The sequence below is a fragment of the Bufo bufo genome, chromosome 2, assembly GCF_905171765.1.
Source record: "Bufo bufo chromosome 2, aBufBuf1.1, whole genome shotgun sequence".
In the NCBI taxonomy this organism is placed as follows: Eukaryota; Metazoa; Chordata; class Amphibia; order Anura; family Bufonidae; genus Bufo; species Bufo bufo.
Window position 1 is genome coordinate 442,243,289 of NC_053390.1, and position 20,713 is coordinate 442,264,001.

At 42.9% G+C, this 20,713-nt stretch overlaps 1 protein-coding gene across 1 annotated transcript in view; it reads right to left on the reverse strand.

The window, feature by feature from the left end:
• Positions 1–465: 465 nt before the first annotated feature.
• The window catches only part of S1PR4 (sphingosine-1-phosphate receptor 4), a 36,989-nt gene continuing 16,741 nt past the window's right edge, over positions 466–20,713 (reverse strand). Inside the window, exons 2-3 of the mRNA XM_040417494.1 lie at positions 4,121–4,342; positions 466–1,988 (exon numbers count right to left, since the gene is read on the reverse strand). Of these exons, the coding sequence (XP_040273428.1) occupies positions 1,067–1,988; positions 4,121–4,326 (1,128 nt within the window). The 5' untranslated portion in view covers positions 4,327–4,342 and the 3' untranslated portion in view covers positions 466–1,066. The remainder of the gene's footprint in view (positions 1,989–4,120; positions 4,343–20,713) is intronic.

A 20,713-nucleotide genomic window follows, 5' to 3' on the forward strand; every position in this document is an offset into this window, starting at 1 on the left:
AGGGGACTACCTCTTGAAGCTCATCAAGAGAATGCCAAGAGTGTGCAAAGCAGTAATCAAAGCAAAAGGTGGCTACTTTGAAGAACCTAATATGACATATTTTCAGTTGTTTCACACTTGTTTGTTATGTATATAATTCCACATGTGTTAATTCATAGTTTTGATGCCTTCATAGTCATGAAAATAAAGAAAACTCTTTGAATGAGAAGGTGTGTCCAAACTTTTGGTCTGTACTGTATATATATTACTGCTCTTTAAAAGTTCAGGCAGTTTTACACACTTTCCTATAGCTTTAGCAAGACACAATTCAAGATATTTGCAAACCACAGAGTTGTGTCCCCTTACATTTTATTATAAGTATGCTGAAACTTATACAATATGAATACAACAAAATATATCACAGCCTACATATATGGATTTGTAACTGAGGTCCAGGACACAGAAAAGTCATCTAAGTCACCATCTACTGTAAGCATGATTGTTTAGGACTGGTATCTGGGACTGATCAGGAAGAGCATTCAGTTATGAAGTTTCTTCTAAAATGTTCTGTTCTGGACAATGTTTTGCTCCATTGTATATATGTTGATGTACTATAGGCCAGTGCCTATGCTTTGATGTATTATAGGTCAATCTAGAGCATTTTCATAAAAAATTTGGAATCTGAACTTCATATGCAAGTTACAGATTAATGTTAGGATAATGATCAGAGTTAAATCTCACTTAATTCATTGCATTGCATTTTTTCTGGCCCATATAGTAAGAGAATAATTTCCTCCAGAACACATCTGCGCCATGCTGGCACATCAGCAGTAAAGTGCTTAGACCACAATGTAATGCTGTGTTTGAATGTGGATACCATATATGTGTATCATCGGTCATCATATTTCATTTAAATTAGCTCATGAAAAGAAATAGTGATATAATGGAAGATAACCCACAGTATTGAAATCATGATTGCTTCCATTTTTCTACATGCTATGTATGACAATCAGTGGACATACTGTATGTGAGACAAAACTCCTTAGGCATGGTATCTGTTTTTCACTTAGATTAGTCTGAAGACTTATTACTGACTGGGCACACTAGAAATGCTGGTTACAGGACTCCTAAAACTTAATGCTCGTGAAAGGCGCACACTGCTTTTTCTTCTAAGTGAACTTTCATTTGATGAACCTGAGGTGATATCTGCACCTTGCTGGTGACATGCTGGTACCTTAACTCCAGCCATAGTGCAAGCACAGCAGAGAAATGCCACCATTGCTTTACGTACTTCTGAACTTCTGAGAGAGTAAATTAAAGGGTTACAAGCTGAGTTCAAGACAGCTAAGGCAAGCACCCATTCCAGTCCTACTGGGGATTGACAGGAAGGTGGAGTGCATGAGGAATCCACCAAAAGATAGACAAAAAGGGGAGTCCAGCAGACTACAAATGCGCCAAGGATGATGAGAACGGTTTGAAGTAAGTGTATTGCACGCCGACTTTGGGTTGTGACTGCAGTCTGCCTAGCAGTGCAACAGACTAAGTAATAAATAGTGCAGTAAAAACCAATAATCCCTATCAGGCTAATGGTCAGAAGGCCAAGGCTAAATACAATATATTGCCTTGAGTAAAGGGGAAGAAGGCTGGAGCAGGTTTCAATGTGGCATAGGCAGTTCCAACCAAACAAAGGCAAGGACCCAACAATAGCAGCCAGCACCCAACATAGAATAATTAACCCCTGTGCACGCACCACTTTTGTAGAGTGGCTCTCTGAGACAAGGGCCACCATTGTACAATATCGTTCCACTGCTGTTATGAACAGGCTGAAAGTAGATGCAGCTAGAGTGGTGAAGAGAAGGCCCTCTCTTAAAAACCATTGTTGTGGGGACAATTGGAAAGTCATTTCACCTGAAAGCCATATATTTAGCAAGTATGAAATGCCAGCCAGGAGATCACTAAATGCAATGTTTGCTAAACAGCAGTGAACCCAACGTCTCAAACGAAGGAACCTAAAAAAGTAGAAAAGCATGGTTAATTGTAATATCCTTCCAATTACATATTACTACAGTCTGGCAGCTCATCGTTAGAGGGACTCTTTCACCTCGGGCCAGTCCTACTAACTTCACCAAGGCATGACTATTACACAGGCCTTTGCCTTCACATCAATAATTCTTCTCTCTGTACTCACTCCGGTTCCTCCACTGTGCTCCCACAAACTGGCTGTGCAGTGACTAGAGAAGAGGCCTCCTGCAGTCCTCTTCATTATGTGCGTGGGCTCAGGAGTCTTCTCTATGCATCACACAGTGGAGTGAGTATAGAAATAAAAATTACCAATGTGAAGTCAGTGTAACAGTGGCTGCTGTCCGCCGCTGTTCCCCTGCTTACCGCCGCAGTCCCAGGCGCCGGGTTCAGCAGTGATCTGCGGCCGGTGCTTCCCATTCACCGCTGCAGTCCTGGGCTCTGTCTGTGTGGGTGCTGTTGTTCTGGGATCCGCTCCACAGTTTGCTCTCAGCCCTGGCCACAGCATGCTTGCTGCTTGATTCCTGAAGCACTTCTTTATGGGCCGGCGTGCATGACTTCCTGGGGTTTATGGGTTAGGTCATGTGACCTCTCTGACCTATCCCAGCCCTCCTGCGCATATATAAGTGTCAGCCCCCTTCCCAGATGCCTCAGTGTCAAGGCCCTTGTGTCCTGCTAAGGTTCCTGGTTTCCGCTAGTGTTCCTGTGTTCCTGACTTGTATCTGTATTCCTGGACTCTGCTACTTGTTAGATCCCTATCTGCTTGCCTTGACTCTCCTGTTGCCTGTCTGACTATGCCTTTGCCTCATCCTTCGGTCCTGCACCTCTGGTACCTTTCTCAGGTATCTTCTGTTCCACCTGGACCAGCTGCCTCATGTGCCTATCCTCCTCAAGAGGTAGCGACCAGGTGTTCCCCTCGGGAAAGTCTATCCCCACCATTAGGGGTACTGTGAAGATCCAGGGGTTCACTTAGACAGCGCCCTTAGAGGCGGTAGGACACATGACACAGTGGGTTCACACCCGCTGGTTCGTAACAGTCAGTAGTGTGTATATTAGTCATGCATGAGAGACCCTTTATGCCCCATGCACATGACCGTATCGGTTTTGCAAACTGCAGATACACAAAATATTGATGCGGTCTGTGTGCTTTTCACCTCTATATGTCCTATACTTGGCCACAAAATGTGGACCATAGACCTATTGAAGTTAATGGATCTGCAAAAAAAAATGTCTGCGGACCGCAAAATACATATGGTTGTGTGTGCAGGGGCACTTAAAGGGGTATTCCCATCACATGCAATGGGGGCATATCACTAGGATATGCCCTCATTGTCTAATAGGTGCGGGTCCCACCTCTGGGACCCGCACCTACAAGGAGAACGGAGCGGGTAGAACTGTGGCTGGAGGACCCGGGGTCCGTCCACCACCAAGCGCTGCTCCCCGCTGCTCCCATAGAAGTGAATGGGAGCGCACCACACACGCGCGGCCCCTGCTCCCATTAATTTCTATGGAGCAGACGGAAATAGCCGAGTTCGGCTAGTTTCGGCAGCCCCATAGAAATGAATGGAGGGCAGCTACGCATTCACAGTGCGCCCTCCGTTCATTTCCCCGCTCTGTTCTCATTGTAGGTGCAGGTCCCAGAGGTGGGACCCGCACCTATCAGACAATGGGGGCATATCCTAGCGATATGCCCTCATTGTGTGAGATGGCAAAATCCTTTTAATGTAAGAGTCAGATATTTGTGCTTGGTTAGCATAGAAAGGAAGGATGACTGTAAGGGATCAGGAATGAACGTTCAAATGAAGGTTCACTCATCCAATCACTGCTCCTTGTAAACATACTAATGATCACCCAACATTAAAAATGCATATTTGTCGGCAGCTTATCACCCTGTGTAAACAGCGGATGTGCTGCCAATAAATGAAAACTATATAGACTGTATGGTGAAGAACGCTAATATTACCCACTGATCATTTTTCCCCATACTAACGATAATTGCTGCATATAAATGCTAGTAACAAGTGCTGATCGGCATGATGTTGTCGATCGGCGCTTGTGACCAGGCTGGATATCTATCTGCACGTGTCAAAGGACCCTAGGTCTGTCCTTGCTTTTTTCTCACCTTAGCAGGGCCACCAGCACTGTCAAGTTCTCCATTATGATGAACAGACCGATTAGGGTACTGATTATCTTCAGCATAATGCCATTTTCACTTGATCGTCCAAGTAGACGTCCAGTCAGGTTGTAATGTAAGAATATAATGTTAACATTTTGTTTACCCACCAACTCTAGGCACTGGTTAGATATCTGGGTATATGTGAAGTTCATGATGGCTTGTAAGAACCTAAAAAAAAAGAATTATTTAATTGACCTATTGGATATTTCCAACTTTTACAAACAAAATATTGGGTTGTTTGCTTGGGCATTGTTCATATGTATGTATCTCCTGTATGTTCCACAGTAAGAATGGTGCACTCTGTAGCGCTGTTTTTGCTGATAAAAATATAATACAATCTGTCATAAGAATATGATGTCCTATTTAAAATCAGCATATAGTAATGATGGGTCTCTTGGCTATTATACTAAAAACTCCTAAAACAAGATAGTAGGTCCAACTCCTTCCTGCCCCATCACCATTGATGTTTACTGGTAGATACACAGTGTCTCTCAGCTTGTTTTCTGGGTTGAAGTAATTCAATGCCCTTCTGTATTATGCACGAAAAGCTGAATAGACAATAGGTCTACACTACAAAGGCCTCTTTCCAGGAAGACTTCAAATATCCTAAAATGTATTCCTGCATTTAGTAATCTTTTTAAGTTTTACTGGTACTTAGTGGTCAGCATGGAGTTTATGGGATTGATTTATTAACACGTTTTATACTCCAGTCTAATAAAAAAGGTTGTTGGAGTGAATTGTGCAGGTTCTATTAAATGGCACACACCTTTAAATTTGGCACATTGTCTATGCCTGCTATCAGAATAGTGCAGTCTGTAGTGCAGTTTTTTCCATCTAAAACATTTCCAATAGATTTGTGTAGATTTGCACAACATTTTGCAAAATTTTCAGACTTTAGCATTGATTAATGTGTCTGTAACGGTCGCGTACACACACACACAGGGGGGAGGGAAGTGACCACTGCACTCCACCCTTACCCCTGGCCCTGCCTACTTGCCTCGCGAGTCCTAATGACAGGGGACAACTGGACGGCAATCCCTAACTTGGAATAAGTGCAGGGATGACAGACAGACAAACAACAGGACGTGAACAGACCGAGTCAATACCAGGAAAGCTACAAAGTACAAATGGAGCAAGCAGAGAATTGTCAGGAGAAGCCGGGGTTATAAATACCAGGAGAGACGTGAAGTACCAAAGGAGTCAGCAGAGGAGCGTCAGGAGGAGGCCGGGGTCAGAATACCAGGATAGCAGCAAAGTACACAAGGAGCAGGCAGAGGATCGTCAGGAATTCAGCAGGAGGTAAGTACGCCAGGAAAGACCAAATCACAGGTGGAACCTAAATTAACAGGCAACCTGTGGCCAGCAGGCCGCCTGTATTTATAGTGGGGAGTGAGGGTCATGTGACGTGGCCAGCGTCACATGACCGACAGACCAACTAGTCGAGCACCGAGTGATCAGCTCGGCGCTCAAGGCAGACTAGGAGCAGGGAGCCACCCAGCTAGTAAAGCCGCCCTGGGAATGAGGTCAAACACAGATCCTCATTCCCAAAGCTAAGCAACAGGTCTGCGGGTAATGGGGGACCGATTGCACCTTCGGAACCCCGTTACAGTACCCCCCTTTTACGAGGGGCCACCGGACCCAAGACTTCAGGCGATGGCTTTTCAGGGTGTTCTAAATTAAATTTTCAAACAAGTCTAGGAGCATGAACCTCCCTGGCAGGTACCCAAGATCTCTCTTCAGGTCCATACCCCTTCCAGTGAATCAGGTACTGCAAGGAATTACGCACCTTCCTGACATCCACTATTTTAGACACCACATACTCGACAGCATCGTTAACAAGAACCGGCGGAGGCGAGGCTTTTGATGGTACTACCGGTTCAAAATATTTTTTAAGTAGAGACTTATGGAACACATTATGAATGTGGAATGACTGGGGCAGCTCCAACCTAAAAGATACCGGGTTAATCACCTCCGTGATCTTATATGGTCCAATAAAACGAGGAGCAAACTTTTTAGAATCTACCTTAAGAGAGAGATTCTTGGAGGGCAACCATACCTTATCCCCAACCTGAAAGTTCACCCCCCTTGAACGTCTCCTATCGGCCTTGAGTTTCTGAGAACTTTGAGCCTTTTCTAAGTTCGATTGAACCTGGGCCCAAACTGTGCACAGTTCAGAGGAGAGCCTATCCGCCTCAGGGTTAGAGGAGGAGACGGATGACCCAGAATGAAAACAGGGATGGAAACCATGGTTACAAAAGAAAGGTGAAACCCCAGCAGAAGAATTGACACGGTTATTCAAAGCAAATTCAGCCAATGGAAGAAATTTCACCCATAATTGCTGGTCATCAGCAACATACGACCTCAAGAATTGTTCGACAGACTGATTAAGGCGTTCAGTCTTCCCATTACTCTCAGGGTGGTAGGCAGAGGAAAAAGACAATGAAATTTTACATTTTTGACAGAAGGCCCTCCAGAATTTGGACACAAACTGCACACCCCTGTCAGAAACAATATTTTCCGGGATACCATGCAATCGAACAATTTCTTTCACAAAAATAGACGCCAGGGTTTTGGCATTCGGGAGTTTAGACAGTGGAATGAAATGGACCATCTTGCTAAACCTATCGACCACTAACCAAACTACAGTCTTACCCTCCGCCGGCGGTAGGTCAGTTATAAAGTCCATCGAGATATGGGACCAGGGTCTACTGGGAATGGGTAGGGGTCGTAGGTTACCAGCAGGGCGAGTCCTAGGTGTCTTGGACCTGGCACAAACCTCACAGGCTGACACGTAGGACTTGACATCCCTAGTTAGAGTGGGCCACCAATAAGATCTAGAAACCAGATCCTTAGTGCCCTCAACACCCGGATGTCCACAAAAGGCAGAATCGTGACCCACCCAACAGCTGGAGACAAAATTGTATGGGAACAAACAACTTATCTGTTGGGGTGGATACCGGTGCCAGATGTTGTTCAGACCTAATGCGAGCCGAGATATCCTGGGTAAGAGCTGCTAAGAAGATTTTTGCTGGTAGGATGGATTCAGGTGGTACCTCAGTAGGTTGAAAAGCCTGGAAGCTCCGAGATAATGCGTCCGCCTTCACATTTTTACTTCCCGGCCTGAACGTGATGGAAAAATCAAAACGAGTAAAAAACAGAGCCCATCTGGCTTGACGGGGATTCAACCTCTTAGCAGACTCGAGAAACATAAGGTTTTTATGGTCAGTGACAACAGTTACACAATGCCTTGCCTCCTCCAGAAAATGCCTCCACTCCTCAAATGCCCATTTAATGGCCAGCAGCTCCCTATTCCCTATGTCATAGTTTCTCTCCGTGGGAGAGAATTTCCTGGAGAAGAAGGCACATGGTCTCAGATTAGTGAGGCTTAGCAGGACCTTGTGAAAGGACTGCTCCTGCGCCGTCCTCGGACGCATCCACCTCCACAATAAAAGGTTTCTCCTGATCAGGCTGGATCAGAATGGGAGAGCTACTGAATGCCTTTTTTAATTTTTCAAATGAAGAAATGGCCTCAGTAGACCAATTCTCCAAATCCGCCCCTTTCTTAGTAAGGTCGGTCAACGGTTTAGCAATTACGGAAATATTCATAATAAATTTACGATAGTAATTGGCGAAACCTAAGAACCGTTGTAAGGCCTTTAAGGATGAAGGTCTTACCCATTCCTTTATTGCTAGTACCTTACCAGGATCCATCTTGAAGGCGTGAGGAGTCAGAACATGCCCTAGAAACAGAATCTCCTGTACACCAAAGACACATTTCTCTTGTTTAGCGGATAGCTGATTCTCCCTCAACACCTCTAATACTTGTTTAACATGAGACACATGGGATTCGAAGTCAGGAGAGAATATCAAAATGTCGTCAAGATAGACAATAACAAATTTACTTAAGAACTCCCTAAGAATGTCATTCATGAAGTTTTGGAACACAGCTGGGGCATTGCTGAGTCCAAAAGGCATCACCTGATATTCAAAGTGTCCTACCGGAGTATTAAACGCCGTCTTCCATTCGTCTCCCTCCTTGATTCGGATTAGATTGTATGCCCCTTTCAGGTCAATTTTGGAAAACCAGGTTGCCCCCAGAACCTGGTTAAATAAATCCGGAATCAATGGGAGGGAGTATCTATTCTGGACAGTGATTTTATTTAATCTCCGGTAATCGATACATGGCCTACGACCACCATCTTTTTTCTTAACAAAGAAAAACCCCGCCCCCATAGGAGAGACAGAAGGTCTAATATGCCCTTTACCAAGGCTCTCCTTAAAGGGACACTGACAGGGCCAAAAAGCATATTAAGGTATATATATGACCGTACAGGTCTTATAAAGTGTATAAGAATCATGTAAGTATCCCCCCTGTCCACCTTATAACTACAGTAATGTGAAGTTTTATAACCTGCTGGAATCGGGTTCTATCTGCCCAAGGGGCGGTGTTTCACCTCAGCTTGCGCCCAGCCAGCCTCGCCACAACTGCCGTTTGAAGCGCCGCCCAGCTCATCAATATTCACTGCGCTGGGCGGCTAACTAGTGTCCCTGGCTATCTTCAGCGCATGCGCCCGGCACCCTCACTGGCCGGGATCGCATCGCGCCTGCGCACAGTCTCATTCTCAGAGGCAGCTGGGCGGCGCTTCAAACGGCAGTTGTGGCGAGGCTGGCTGGGCGCAAGCTGAGGTGAAACACCGCCCCTTGGGCAGATTGAACCCGATTCCAGCAGGTTATAAAACTTCACATTACTGTAGTTATAAGGTGGACAGGGGGGATACTTACATGATTCTTATACACTTTATAAGACCTGTACGGTCATATATATACCTTAATATGCTTTTTGGCCCTGTCAGTGTCCCTTTAATATAATCTTCCATGGCCTTGCGTTCGGGCATAGAAAGATTATAAATTCGTCCTTTAGGAAACTTGGCCCCCTCTACTAGCTCTATGGTACAATCATAAGGTCTATGGGGGGGGGGGGGTAGAACCTCCGGGGTTGGGGATGAGAATACATCAGAATATTCTTTAACAACAGTGGGTAAAGTATCAGACATTACTGAGACCCCAGCCTGTACCACGGACAAGCACGAGTCACACTTAGGCCCCCATCTCACCAACTCCCCATTGGACCAATCTATAGTGGGGTTATGTAGTCGGAGCCAAGGCAACCCTAGTACCACCTCAGCAGGTAGGTTCTCCAGGACTAGAAGCGAACATCTCTCTGAGTGGCACACACCCACGGTTAGAGAAATCTCCGAGGTACATAAGCTCACTGTACCACCAATAAGAGGAGTAGCATCAATAGCCATGACATGGATAGGAGTTGGTAAGGCAAACATAGGAATACCCAATCTTACAGCATACTCAGAGTCAATAAAGCTAGCCGCTGAGCCAGAATAAATAAAGGCCTTACCCGGCCATTTATCTACTCCCAGAGAAATCGTAATGGGTACCGAAAGCTTACATTTAGAAAATTCAGGGTGTACCTGGTCTTTAGGTTGCCTTGCCTTAGGAGACTTGATAGAGAGGACCTTCTTAGGACAGTTGTTGATCCAATGGTCAGGATCTCCACAGTAAAAGCATTCTCCACATCTGCGGTGAAGATTCCCTCGGGTCATGCCAACCTGCATGGGTTCCTCAGTGGAGACCTCAGCATTGTCTCTGGGATAGGCCTCTGGCTGGACCACCATCTGGGAAGAGAACTGTTGTTCCTGTCGTCTCTCTCTAACTCGTCGGTCAAGTCGGACAACAAGGGTCATCATCTCCTCTAAGGTCTCTGGAAGTTGATAACTGACCAGAAGATCCTTTAATTTATCAGACAGACCTGACCTGAACTGACTCTTCAGGGCTGGTTCGTTCCATCCTGAGGGGACACACCACCTTCTGAATTGGGTGCAATAATCCTCCGCTGGTAAATTGCCCTGAACCAGTGCCTTTAGAGCCGTCTCGGCTACTAGAGCCCTGTCTGGTTCATCATAGAGGGTACCCAGGGCCTGAAAGAACCCCTCCACAGAATATAAACAACTGGCGCCAGCAGGTAAAGAGAACGCCCAGTCCTGGGGATCACCCTGTAATCGGGAAATGATAATGCCCACGCGTTGACTCTCGGGGCCAGAGGACACGGAAGTAAAGTTTGCAACTCTCCTTAAAAGAGAGAATCTTCTTCCGGTCTCCAGAAAAGGGTTCTGGGAGCTTAATCTGGGGCTCAAAATGCGGACTGGAGGCCTGAGGAGTGGAAGAACCTTGCCCTAACTCAAAAGAACTGAGTTTTTCCCCTAACTCCTGCACCCTCTGCGTCAGATTAGAGACATGGTCAGTCAGGGTCACCAGAGGATTCATAATACAGTGGTTATTGGGCCTGTTAATCTGTAACGGTCGCGTACACACACACACAGGGGGAGGGAAGTGACCACTGCGCTCCACCCTTACCCCTGGCCCTGCCTACTTGCCTCGCGAGTCCTAATGACAGGGGACAACTGGACGGCAATCCCGAACTTGGAATAAGTGCAGGGATGACAGACAGACAAACAACAGGACGTGAACGGACCGAGTCAATACCAGGAAAGCTACAAAGTACAAATGGAGCAAGCAGAGAATTGTCAGGAGAAGCCGGGGTCATAAATACCAGGAGAGACGTGAAGTACCAAAGGAGTCAGCAGAGGAATGTCAGGAGGAGGCCGGGGTCAGAATACCAGGATAGCAGCAAAGTACACAAGGAGCAGGCAGAGGATCGTCAGGAATTCAGCAGGAGGTAAGTACGCCAGGAAAGACCAAATCACAGGTGGAACCTAAATTAACAGGCAACCTGTGGCCAGCAGGCTGCCTGTATTTATAGTGGGGAGTGAGGGTCATGTGACGCGGCCAGCGTCACATGACCGACAGACCAACCAGTCGAGCACCGAGTGATCAGCTTGGCGCTCAAGGCAGACTAGGAGAAGGGAGCCACCCAGCTAGTAAAGCCGCCCTGGGAATGAGGTCAAACACAGATCCTCATTCCCAAAGCTAAGCAACAGGTCTGCGGGTAATGGGGGACCGATCGCACCTTCGGAACCCCGTTGCAGTGTCTAAAGGTTTAATGCTACACCCCATCTTCTTCTGGAAGAAGCCTGTGGGTTAAACGGTGTTGGGAGGAGGGCGCTGACATATCGGTTGGTAATTATTTTTACATTTTGGTTGCATCTTTGCAATTTCATTTTTTATCTTTTGCCTTTCAACTAGCTCTCACGGGAGTATATTTAATATGTGGTTTTCCACTTTACTACCTAGTTGTCTGGTGTTACTTGTTTATTATTTATTATTATCTCAGTGCCCTCTTGTGTCCTCTTTGGTTAATAATCTGCAGCCACTTTTTTTTTTTTCAAAAATATTTGATTTGATTTTAGTAATATCACAATCAAATAACAATAACATATATATCTGTAAATGAATGAGTTATTCATCAATGTTGTACATGAGTTGTTACAGATATTTTATAACCTTAACAACAAAATATAACCTTATAAAAGCCCTTTGACTCTGCCACCTTGTTTGACTTAGCAACCAAAACCTATATTAGGTAGTTTTTATGTTATGATATTCTTATTTCTTATTTAGTAGGAGCTACCTCTCCCAATTTCCCTAAGGTGCCTTTGACTTCTTCCAATAAATACCATTTAGTGTATCTAAAGGGGTTCACTAAAGACTTCCTCTCCTTGTCATCACAATAGTTTATAATAAAAAATTTCCATTTTTAAAAAAATGTTCTTGTCTGTGTCTCTTTATTGTGTGTGACTGTTGTATGTTCTAGCCATAATGCTTTCTTCACAGTTATCAGTATTTGAATTATGGATGGGGGCTGAGGAAGTAGCCAATTTGTTAAAATACACTTTTTTGTTGCCGTAATAATAGTGTGTGCTATTGGAGATAAATGACTAGCCTTTCCTGTTAAAGTGATCGAGTCCCCCTCCTCCCGTATGAAAAAGTATCATTGTACCCTTTATCGGTACCTTTAACCCCTTAAGGACTCAGCCCTATTTCACCTTAAGGATTTGGCCATTTTTTGCAAATCTGACCAGTGTCACTTTAAGTGCTGATGATAACTTTAAAACGCTTTGACTTATCCAGGCCATTCTGAGATAGTTTTTTCGTCACATATTGTACTTCATGACACTGGTAAAATGAAGTTAAAAAAAAAAATCATTTTTATTTATAAAAAAAATACCAAATTTACCAAAAATTTGTAAAAAATGGCAAATTTCCAAGTTTCAATTTCTCTACTTTTATAAATCATTTTGGGAATTATATTTTATTTTTTGGGTATGTTACAAGGCTTAGATGTTCAGAAGCAAATATTGAAATTTTCAGAAATTTTCAAAAACCCAATTTTTAGGGACCAGTTCAGGTCTGAAGTCACTTTGCGAGGCTTACATAATAGAAACCACCCAAAAATGACCCCATTCTAGAAACTACACCCCTCAAGGTATTAAAAACTGATTTTACAAACGTCGTTAACCCTTTAGGTGTTCCACAAGAATTAATGGAATATAGAGATACAATTTCAAAATTTCACTTTTTTGGCAGATTTTCCATTTTAATAATTTTTTTCCAGTTACAAAGCAAGGGTTAACAGCCAAACCAAACTCAATATTTATGGCCCTGATTCTGTAGTTTACAGAAACACCCCATATGTGGTCATAAACCGCTGTATGGGCACACGGCAGGGCGCAGAATTAAAGGAATGCCATACGGTTTTTGGAAAGCAGGTTTTGCTGGACTGTTTTTTTTTACACCATGTCCCATTTGAAGCCCCCCTGATGCACCCCTAGAGTAGAAACTCCATAAAAGTGACCCCATCTAAGAAACTACACCCCTCAAGGTATTCAAAACATATTTTACAAACGTTTTTAACCCTTTAGGCGTTCCACAAGAATTAATGGAAAATAGAGATACAATTTCAAAATTTCACTTTTTTGGCAGATTTTACATTTTAATAATTTTTTCCAGTTACAAAGCATGGGTTAACAGCCAAACCAAACTCAATATTTATGGCCCTGATTCTGTAGTTTACAGAAACACCCCATATGTAGTCGTAAACCACTGTACAGGCACACGGCAGGGCGCAGAAGGAAAGGAATGCCATACGGTTTTTGGAAGGCAGGTTTTGCTGGACTGTTTTTATTTGACACCATGTCCCATTTGAAGCCCCCCTGATGCACCCCTAGAGTAGAAACTCTATAAAAGTGACCCCTTCTAAGAAACTACACCCGTCAAGGAATTCAAAACTGATTTTACAAACGTCGTTAACCCTTTAGGTGTTCCACAAGAGTTATTGGCAAATGGAGATGAGATTTCAGAATTTAAATTTTTTGGCAAATTTTCAATTTTTATCAATTTTTCCCAGTAACAAAGCAAGGGTTAACAGCCATCAAAACTCAATATTTATGGCCCTGATTCTGTAGTTCACAGAAACACCCCATATGTGGTCGTAAACCGCTGTACGAGCACACGGCAGGGCGCAGAAGGAAAGGAATGCCATACGGTTTTTCGAAGGCAGATTTTGTTGGACTGTTTTTTTTGAGACCATGTCCCATTTGAAGCCCCCCTGATCCACCCCTAGAGTAGAAACTCCATAAAAGTGACCCCATCTAAGAAACTACACCCCTCAAGGTATTCAAAACTGATTTTACAAACGTCGTTAACCCTTTAGGTGTTCCACAAGAGTTATTGGCAAATAGAGATGAAATTTCAGAATTTAAATTTTTGGGCAAATTTTCCATTTTAATCCATTTTTCCCAGTAACAAAGCAAGGGTTAACAGCCAAACAAAACTCAATATTTATGGCCCTGATTCTGTAGTTTACAGAAACACCCCATATGTGGTCGTAAACCGATGTACGGGCACACAGCAGGGCGCAAAAGGAAAGGAATGCCATACGGTTTTTGGAAGGCAGATTTTGCTGGACTGTTTTTTTTCACCCCATGTCCCATTTGAAGCCCCCCTGATGCACCCCTAGAGTAGAAACTCCAAAAAAGTGACCCCATTTTAGAAACTACGGGATAGGGTGGCAGTTTTGTTGGTACTAGTTTAGGGTACATATGATTTTTGGTTGCTCTAACACATTTTGTGAGGCAAGGTAACAAGAAATAGTTGTTTTTTACACCGTATTTTTTTACGGTATTCACCTGAAAGGTTAGGTCATGTGATATTTTTATAGAGCAAGTGATTACGGATGCTGCGATACCTAATATGTATACTTTTTTTTAAATTTATTTTGAAGCAAAAAAAATCATGTTTTAGTGTTTCCATAGTCTGAGAGCCATAATTTTTTTCAGTTTTTGGGCAGTTTTTGGGCAATTACTTTGGGTATGGTATGATTTTTGCAAGATGAGATGACGGTTTTATTGGCACTATTTTGGGGTGTATATGACTTTTTGATCGCTTGCTATTACGCTTTTTGTGATGTAAGGTGACAAAAAATTGTTTATTTAGCACAGTTTTTATTTTTTACGGTGTTCATCTGAGGGGTTAGGTCATGTGATATTTTTATAGAGCCAGTTGATACGGACGCGGCGATACCTAATATGTATACTTTTTATTTATTTATGTAAGTTTTACACAATAATATCATTTTTGAAACAAAAAAAATCAAGCTATGAAAAAGCAATTACTACAGGATGGGCAACTACCGACTCAACAGATTGAATATATAACGGAGGCAGTACGATTCATATTGAATCATAATTATTTTTATTTTGAGACAGAGTTCTATGTGCAAACACAGGACACAGTCATGGGCACCAGGTTTGCCCCCAGTTATTCCAACCTTTTTATGGCTCAATGGGAGCAGGACTTCATTCCCCCGAAACTGGGGACAGACCTGGTGCTCTGGAATCGTTATATAGACGGTGTTGTTTATATGGCGTAACGTTTAGGCATCGCTTGATCTTTTTCTTGAAGATATTAATGATAATTTATTGAACCTACGCTTTTCAGCCACTACAAGCATGTCCTCCGTCGAGTTTTTGGATTTACAAATTACCATAGAAAACAGAAGTCTAGTATGTAGCACTTACCAAAAGCCGACGTCAAAAAACAGCTACATACTATATAATAGTTGCCACCTACCACAATGGCTTGTAAATATACCCTCGGGTTAATTTAGACGCATTAAAAGGAATTGTTCTAGAAACAGTTCGTGGATTAGACCGAAAAAACTTTTTTATGGACAATCTGGAAGTACCAAAACCCAGCACAAAAGACAATTTAAAACTAATACTACCATTTAATTCACAACATAAAAAGATCAGATACATAATCAATAAACATTGGCATCACATTGTCAAAGACAAAATAATAGGACATGTATTGGCCAATAAACCCCAAATTACCTTTACTAAGGCTCCAAATTTGGGATTTCTGGTGGCCCCCACCATCACTAATAAATTGCCAAAAAAACAAACAATTCAAAAATGGATGGGACTCTCAGGACTTTATAGATGTGGATCATGTATGGGGTGCAAATCCACTTCATTCCCCAAAAAAACTATAGAAGTTAAATCCACCAGCAATACCCATATACAGTCGTGGCCAAAAGTTTTGAGAATGACACAAATATTAGTTTTCACAAGGTTTGCTGCTAAACTGCTTTTAGATCTTTGTTTCAGTTGTTTCTGTGATGTAGTGAAATATAATTACACGCACTTCATACGTTTCAAAGGCTTTTATCGACAATTACATGACATTTATGCAAAGATTCAGTATTTGCAGTGTTGGCCCTTCTTTTTCAGGACCTCTGCAATTCGACTGGGCATGCTCTCAATCAACTTCTGGGCCAATTCCTGACTGATAGCAACCCATTCTTTCATAAATACTTCTTGGAGTTTGTCAGAATTAGTGGGTTTTTGTTTGTCCACCCGCCTCTTGAGGATTGACCACAAGTTCTCAATGGGATTAAGATCTGGGGAGTTTCCAAGCCATGGACCCAAAATGTCAACGTTTTGGTCCCCGAGCCACTTAGTTATCATTGTTCTTCACCAAACTGTTGTTGGATTGTTGGAAGAAGTTGCTGTTGGAGGGTGTTTTGGTACCATTCTTTATTCATGGCTGTGTTTTTGGGCAAAATTGTGAGTGAGCCCACTCCCTTGGTTGAGAAGCAACCCCACACATGAATGGTCTCAGGATGCTTTACTGTTGACATGACACAGAACTGATGGTAGCGCTCACCTTTTCTTCTCCGGACAAGCCTTTTTCCAGATGCCCCAAACAATCGGAAAGAGGCTTCATCGAAGAATATGACTTTGCCCCAGTCCTCAGCAGTCCATTCACCATACTTTCTGCAGAAGATCAATCTGGCCCTGATGTTTTTTTTGGAGAGAAGTGGCTTCTTTGCTGCCCTTCTTGACACCAGGCTATCTTCCAAAAGTCTTTGCCTCACTGTGTTTGCAGATGCGCTCACACCTGCCTGCTGCCATTCCTGAGCAAGCTCTGCACTGGTGGCACTCCGATCCCGCAGCTGAATCCTCTTTAGGAGACGATCCTGGCGCTTGCTGGACTTTCTTGGATGCCCTTAACAAGAATTTAACCTCTTTCCTTAAAGTTCTTGATGATCCTATAAATTGTTGATTGAGGTGCAATCTTAGTAGCCACAATATCCTTGCCTGTGAAGCCATTTTTATGCAACGCAATGATGGCTGCACGTGTTTCTTTGCAGGTCACCATGGTTATGTCACGGCTGTATGTGAGCAACAATAGTATACACAGTAAAAGAGCTACTGACCGGACCCAAACTAGGGAGGATAAAGGGTGACCCCTGTCAGACCCTCAAAGCTCTCCCTATTCTGCTAAAGCACATGCCCGGATCCAAATGGCGGAACGAGGCATGCCCACGTGCCTAAGACTGATGACCACTGTAACCCCTACAATAGTGGAAGGGGCACGGCCACCGGTGCCCTACTCAGTATATGGAGGGAACCGTGGCCACCTCAGATCCAGTCAGAAAATAATCAGGTACACAACAATGTCTGTACACTTAGCTGAAGGTGTTGCAGCCGCAGAGAAGACGGATCCAAGGACAGCTGGCAATATCCGGAGTGCTTGCTGCAGCAGAACACAGGTCCAGTGAACTGATAGCTACAAGTGAAGATACTAAAGCAAGAGCTACAACTAAAATGAGAACTATAATCCACGCCCTACAATAGGAGGAGGGGTGATATAAAGAGAGGGAAATCAAACGCATGAGGAACAGCTGGGAGGAAGGAAACCAAAAGTAAACAGAGCAGTGAGAACTCCTCCCAGCTCTAGTAGTGACATCATCACAGGGGTGGAGAAACAGAGCTGTAAGAACGTCCCAAAGCTCTGGTAGTGACAGGTTAACAATGGAAGAACAATGATTTCAAGCATCACCCTCCTTTTAAGATGTCAAGTCTGCCATTTTAACCCAATCAGCCTGACATAATGATCTCCAGCCTTGTGCTCATCAACATTCTCACCTGAGTTAACAAGACGATTACTGAAATGATCTCAGCAGGTCCTTTAATGACAGCAATGAAATGCAGTGGAAAGTTTTTTTGGGGATTAAGTTAATTTTCATGGCAAAGAAGGACTATGCAATTCATCTGATCACTCTTCATAACATTCTGGAGTATATGCAAATTGCTATTATAAAAACTTAAGCAGCAACTTTTCCAATTTCCAATATTTATGTAATTCTCAAAACTTTTGGCCACGACTGTACATAAGATCAAAGAATTCCTGACATGTAATACGGAGAGCGTTATATATATTATACAATGCGCATGTAATAAAAAGTACGTGGGCAGAACTAAAAGAACTTTGAAAAAGCGCATTTCAGAACACATTGCAAACATAAGAAAGGGATATGACAAACACACTCTGTCACTCCACTTTAAGACATCAAATAATCAGGATCCAAAAGGCATGACCTTCGCAGCCTTGGAAAAAGTGAACATACATTGGAGAGGGGGGGATCATGTATGTAGAATGTCACGGATGGAATCCAGGAAAATATTTGAATTTAATTCCATCCTCCCACAGGGTTTAAATGCAGAATTGGAAATATTTGGGTTCTTGTATAGTGTGGGCGTCAATTCTGATATGTTTCGGCCGTGGAGTTCACCCCGCACCCTACATGAGTCCTTTTCCTTGATAAAAAATCTAACAATATAAGTCTTTAGATAAATATATACCTCCATTAGACAAATTACCTCCCCTTAGTAAATGTAACATGCTCTGTATAAGAAATTAAGGGATAATGGACTGTCCATGCCTAAATTATTCATAATAATGTATAATTCACAATATTTATTTTTTATATATTTGCACAATCGCACATAGCATGTTGCATGGCCAAGCAGTCCTAAAGAATCGCACTACACCTAGAATGGAGTATTTTAAGAAAAACATATATGTAATAAGCTAAGCTAATGTATAGCAGATACTACATTTTATCCTAACCTATTTTAGTTTTGGTTTTAACATGTTTTTTAACCTTCATGCAACCAAATATATATAAAGCACCAAAGAGTTAAACAGGTCAGATCCATGTTTTTGGTTTCACCTTAAGATGATGCAATAATTCCAACTGAGAAGATTGATTCAGGACTATATAAACCCCCACATAACAGATGAGACTTGACCACTGAGGAAGGAGTCTGTGTTAACTCCGAAACGCGTCTGATGTATACAAGTCTCAAAGAAAGAAGAAAAAACCGCAGCACACGACCAGCGGATCATCTGCCAATTTTTGGAGCGCTCCCGAAAGTTTCATAGGAAACAGCAAGAGTCCCGCCGCGTCTGGAACGAACAGACACGAGGTAACGCCGATTACTAAAGAGGGTCTAACTATCTATAGACCCCGGCGTCTAGCGGACTGCTCTCAATCTCCAAAGCCTTTTTACTCACCTCAAGAGAAAATTGAAGGTAAGACCTTCGGTGCCGCAACACAAGGGGTGCCACGCTAGGCACGATAACTCTGAAACCTCATCGCTATAAACAGTGAGTAATATGTGCTGGATTAAAATTGCGGTGTACTAGTAGATGAATACACTATTGCTGCGATACTATATCTAACAAATTGAGAGGAAATCATCCTCATTTGCAAAGGTATTGACTACATTGGAACTTTTTTCATTGAAAAACTGTCGACACAAAGAGGAACTACGCACTCCACAAGTGCATTTAAATTTGAGACCTGATAAAACAGTATATTCGCCACGGTCTAACAATAACCCAGTAGACTGTGAGCAAATACAATCGTGCACGTATTGAACATCTCATTTGGTTGCATTCATTTTAGCTATTATCTACGTATGCATACAGTGTTATTTTATGTTATTTTAGTAGCATGATATTTTAGTAGTATTTTACATAGGTACCATAATTGATCTAATAAATATTTAGCAATATCATTGGCTAGCGTTCTGTGTAATCCGGATGTAGGTGCGCCCCTCTATTTATTAATTTTAATTGTCTTCCTTAAAGATTGGGGCGTATCTTTTTAGGGGAGCACCCATTCATTGCCAGTCGGAGGGTGAGCCATCCCAATTCATTTCAATATTACAAAAAAAAATCATGTTTTAGTGTCTCCATATTCTGAGCCATAATTTTTTTTTATTTTTTGAGCGATTGTCTCAAGTAGGGGCTAATTTTTTGCGGGATGAGGTGACGGTTAGATTGGTACTATTTTGGTGGGCAAATGCCGTTTTGATCGCTTGCTGTTGTACTTTTTGTGATGTAAGGTGAGAATTTTTTTTTTATTTAGCACAGTTTTTATGTTTTATTTTTTACGGTGTTCATCTGAGGGTTAGGTCATGTGATAAGTTTATAGAGCCGGTCGATACGGACGCGGCGATACCTAATATGTATACTTTTTTTTTCTCCCTATTTTTTACCAATTTTTTTTAACTTTATTTGGGAAAAATGAAGTTTTTGTTTATTTTTACTTGAAACTTTTAATTTTTTGGGGGGAAAACTTTATTTTTATCTTTTTTTTAACTTTTTTTTGTCCCACTTTGGGACTTCAACTTTTGGGTGTCTAATCCCTTTTACAATGCATTCCAATACTTCTGTATTGGAATGCATTGGCTGTTTGAGTAATACTGTGTGTATTACTCATACAGCTTCCGGCATTTGAGATCCAGGGGGCTGGATCTCACAGACTCTTCACCGGAAGGCAGCGCGATTCCTTCCTTAGACATCGCGCTGCCTTCCATGCCATCGGGTCCCCCCTACAGCCGCATGGGGACCCGATGGCACCGCCGACCGCAACCGCAACCACAGGTAAAAGCCGCAAACCGCAGGTCACTTTCCCCCCCCCCCGGCGTTGTGACAGGATGCCCGCTGAATGATTTCAGCGGACATCCTGTTGCGATTAACCCCCGCCGCGCCGCAATCGCGATTTAAACTTAGGACATACCGGTACGCCCTGAGTCCTTAAGGCCTCGGGAAATAGGGCGTACCGGTACGCCCTAAGTCCTTAAGGGGTTAATAAGCAAGATCTTTTGAGTAAAGTGTATGTATCATCCCATAGGGCCTTCAACTCTT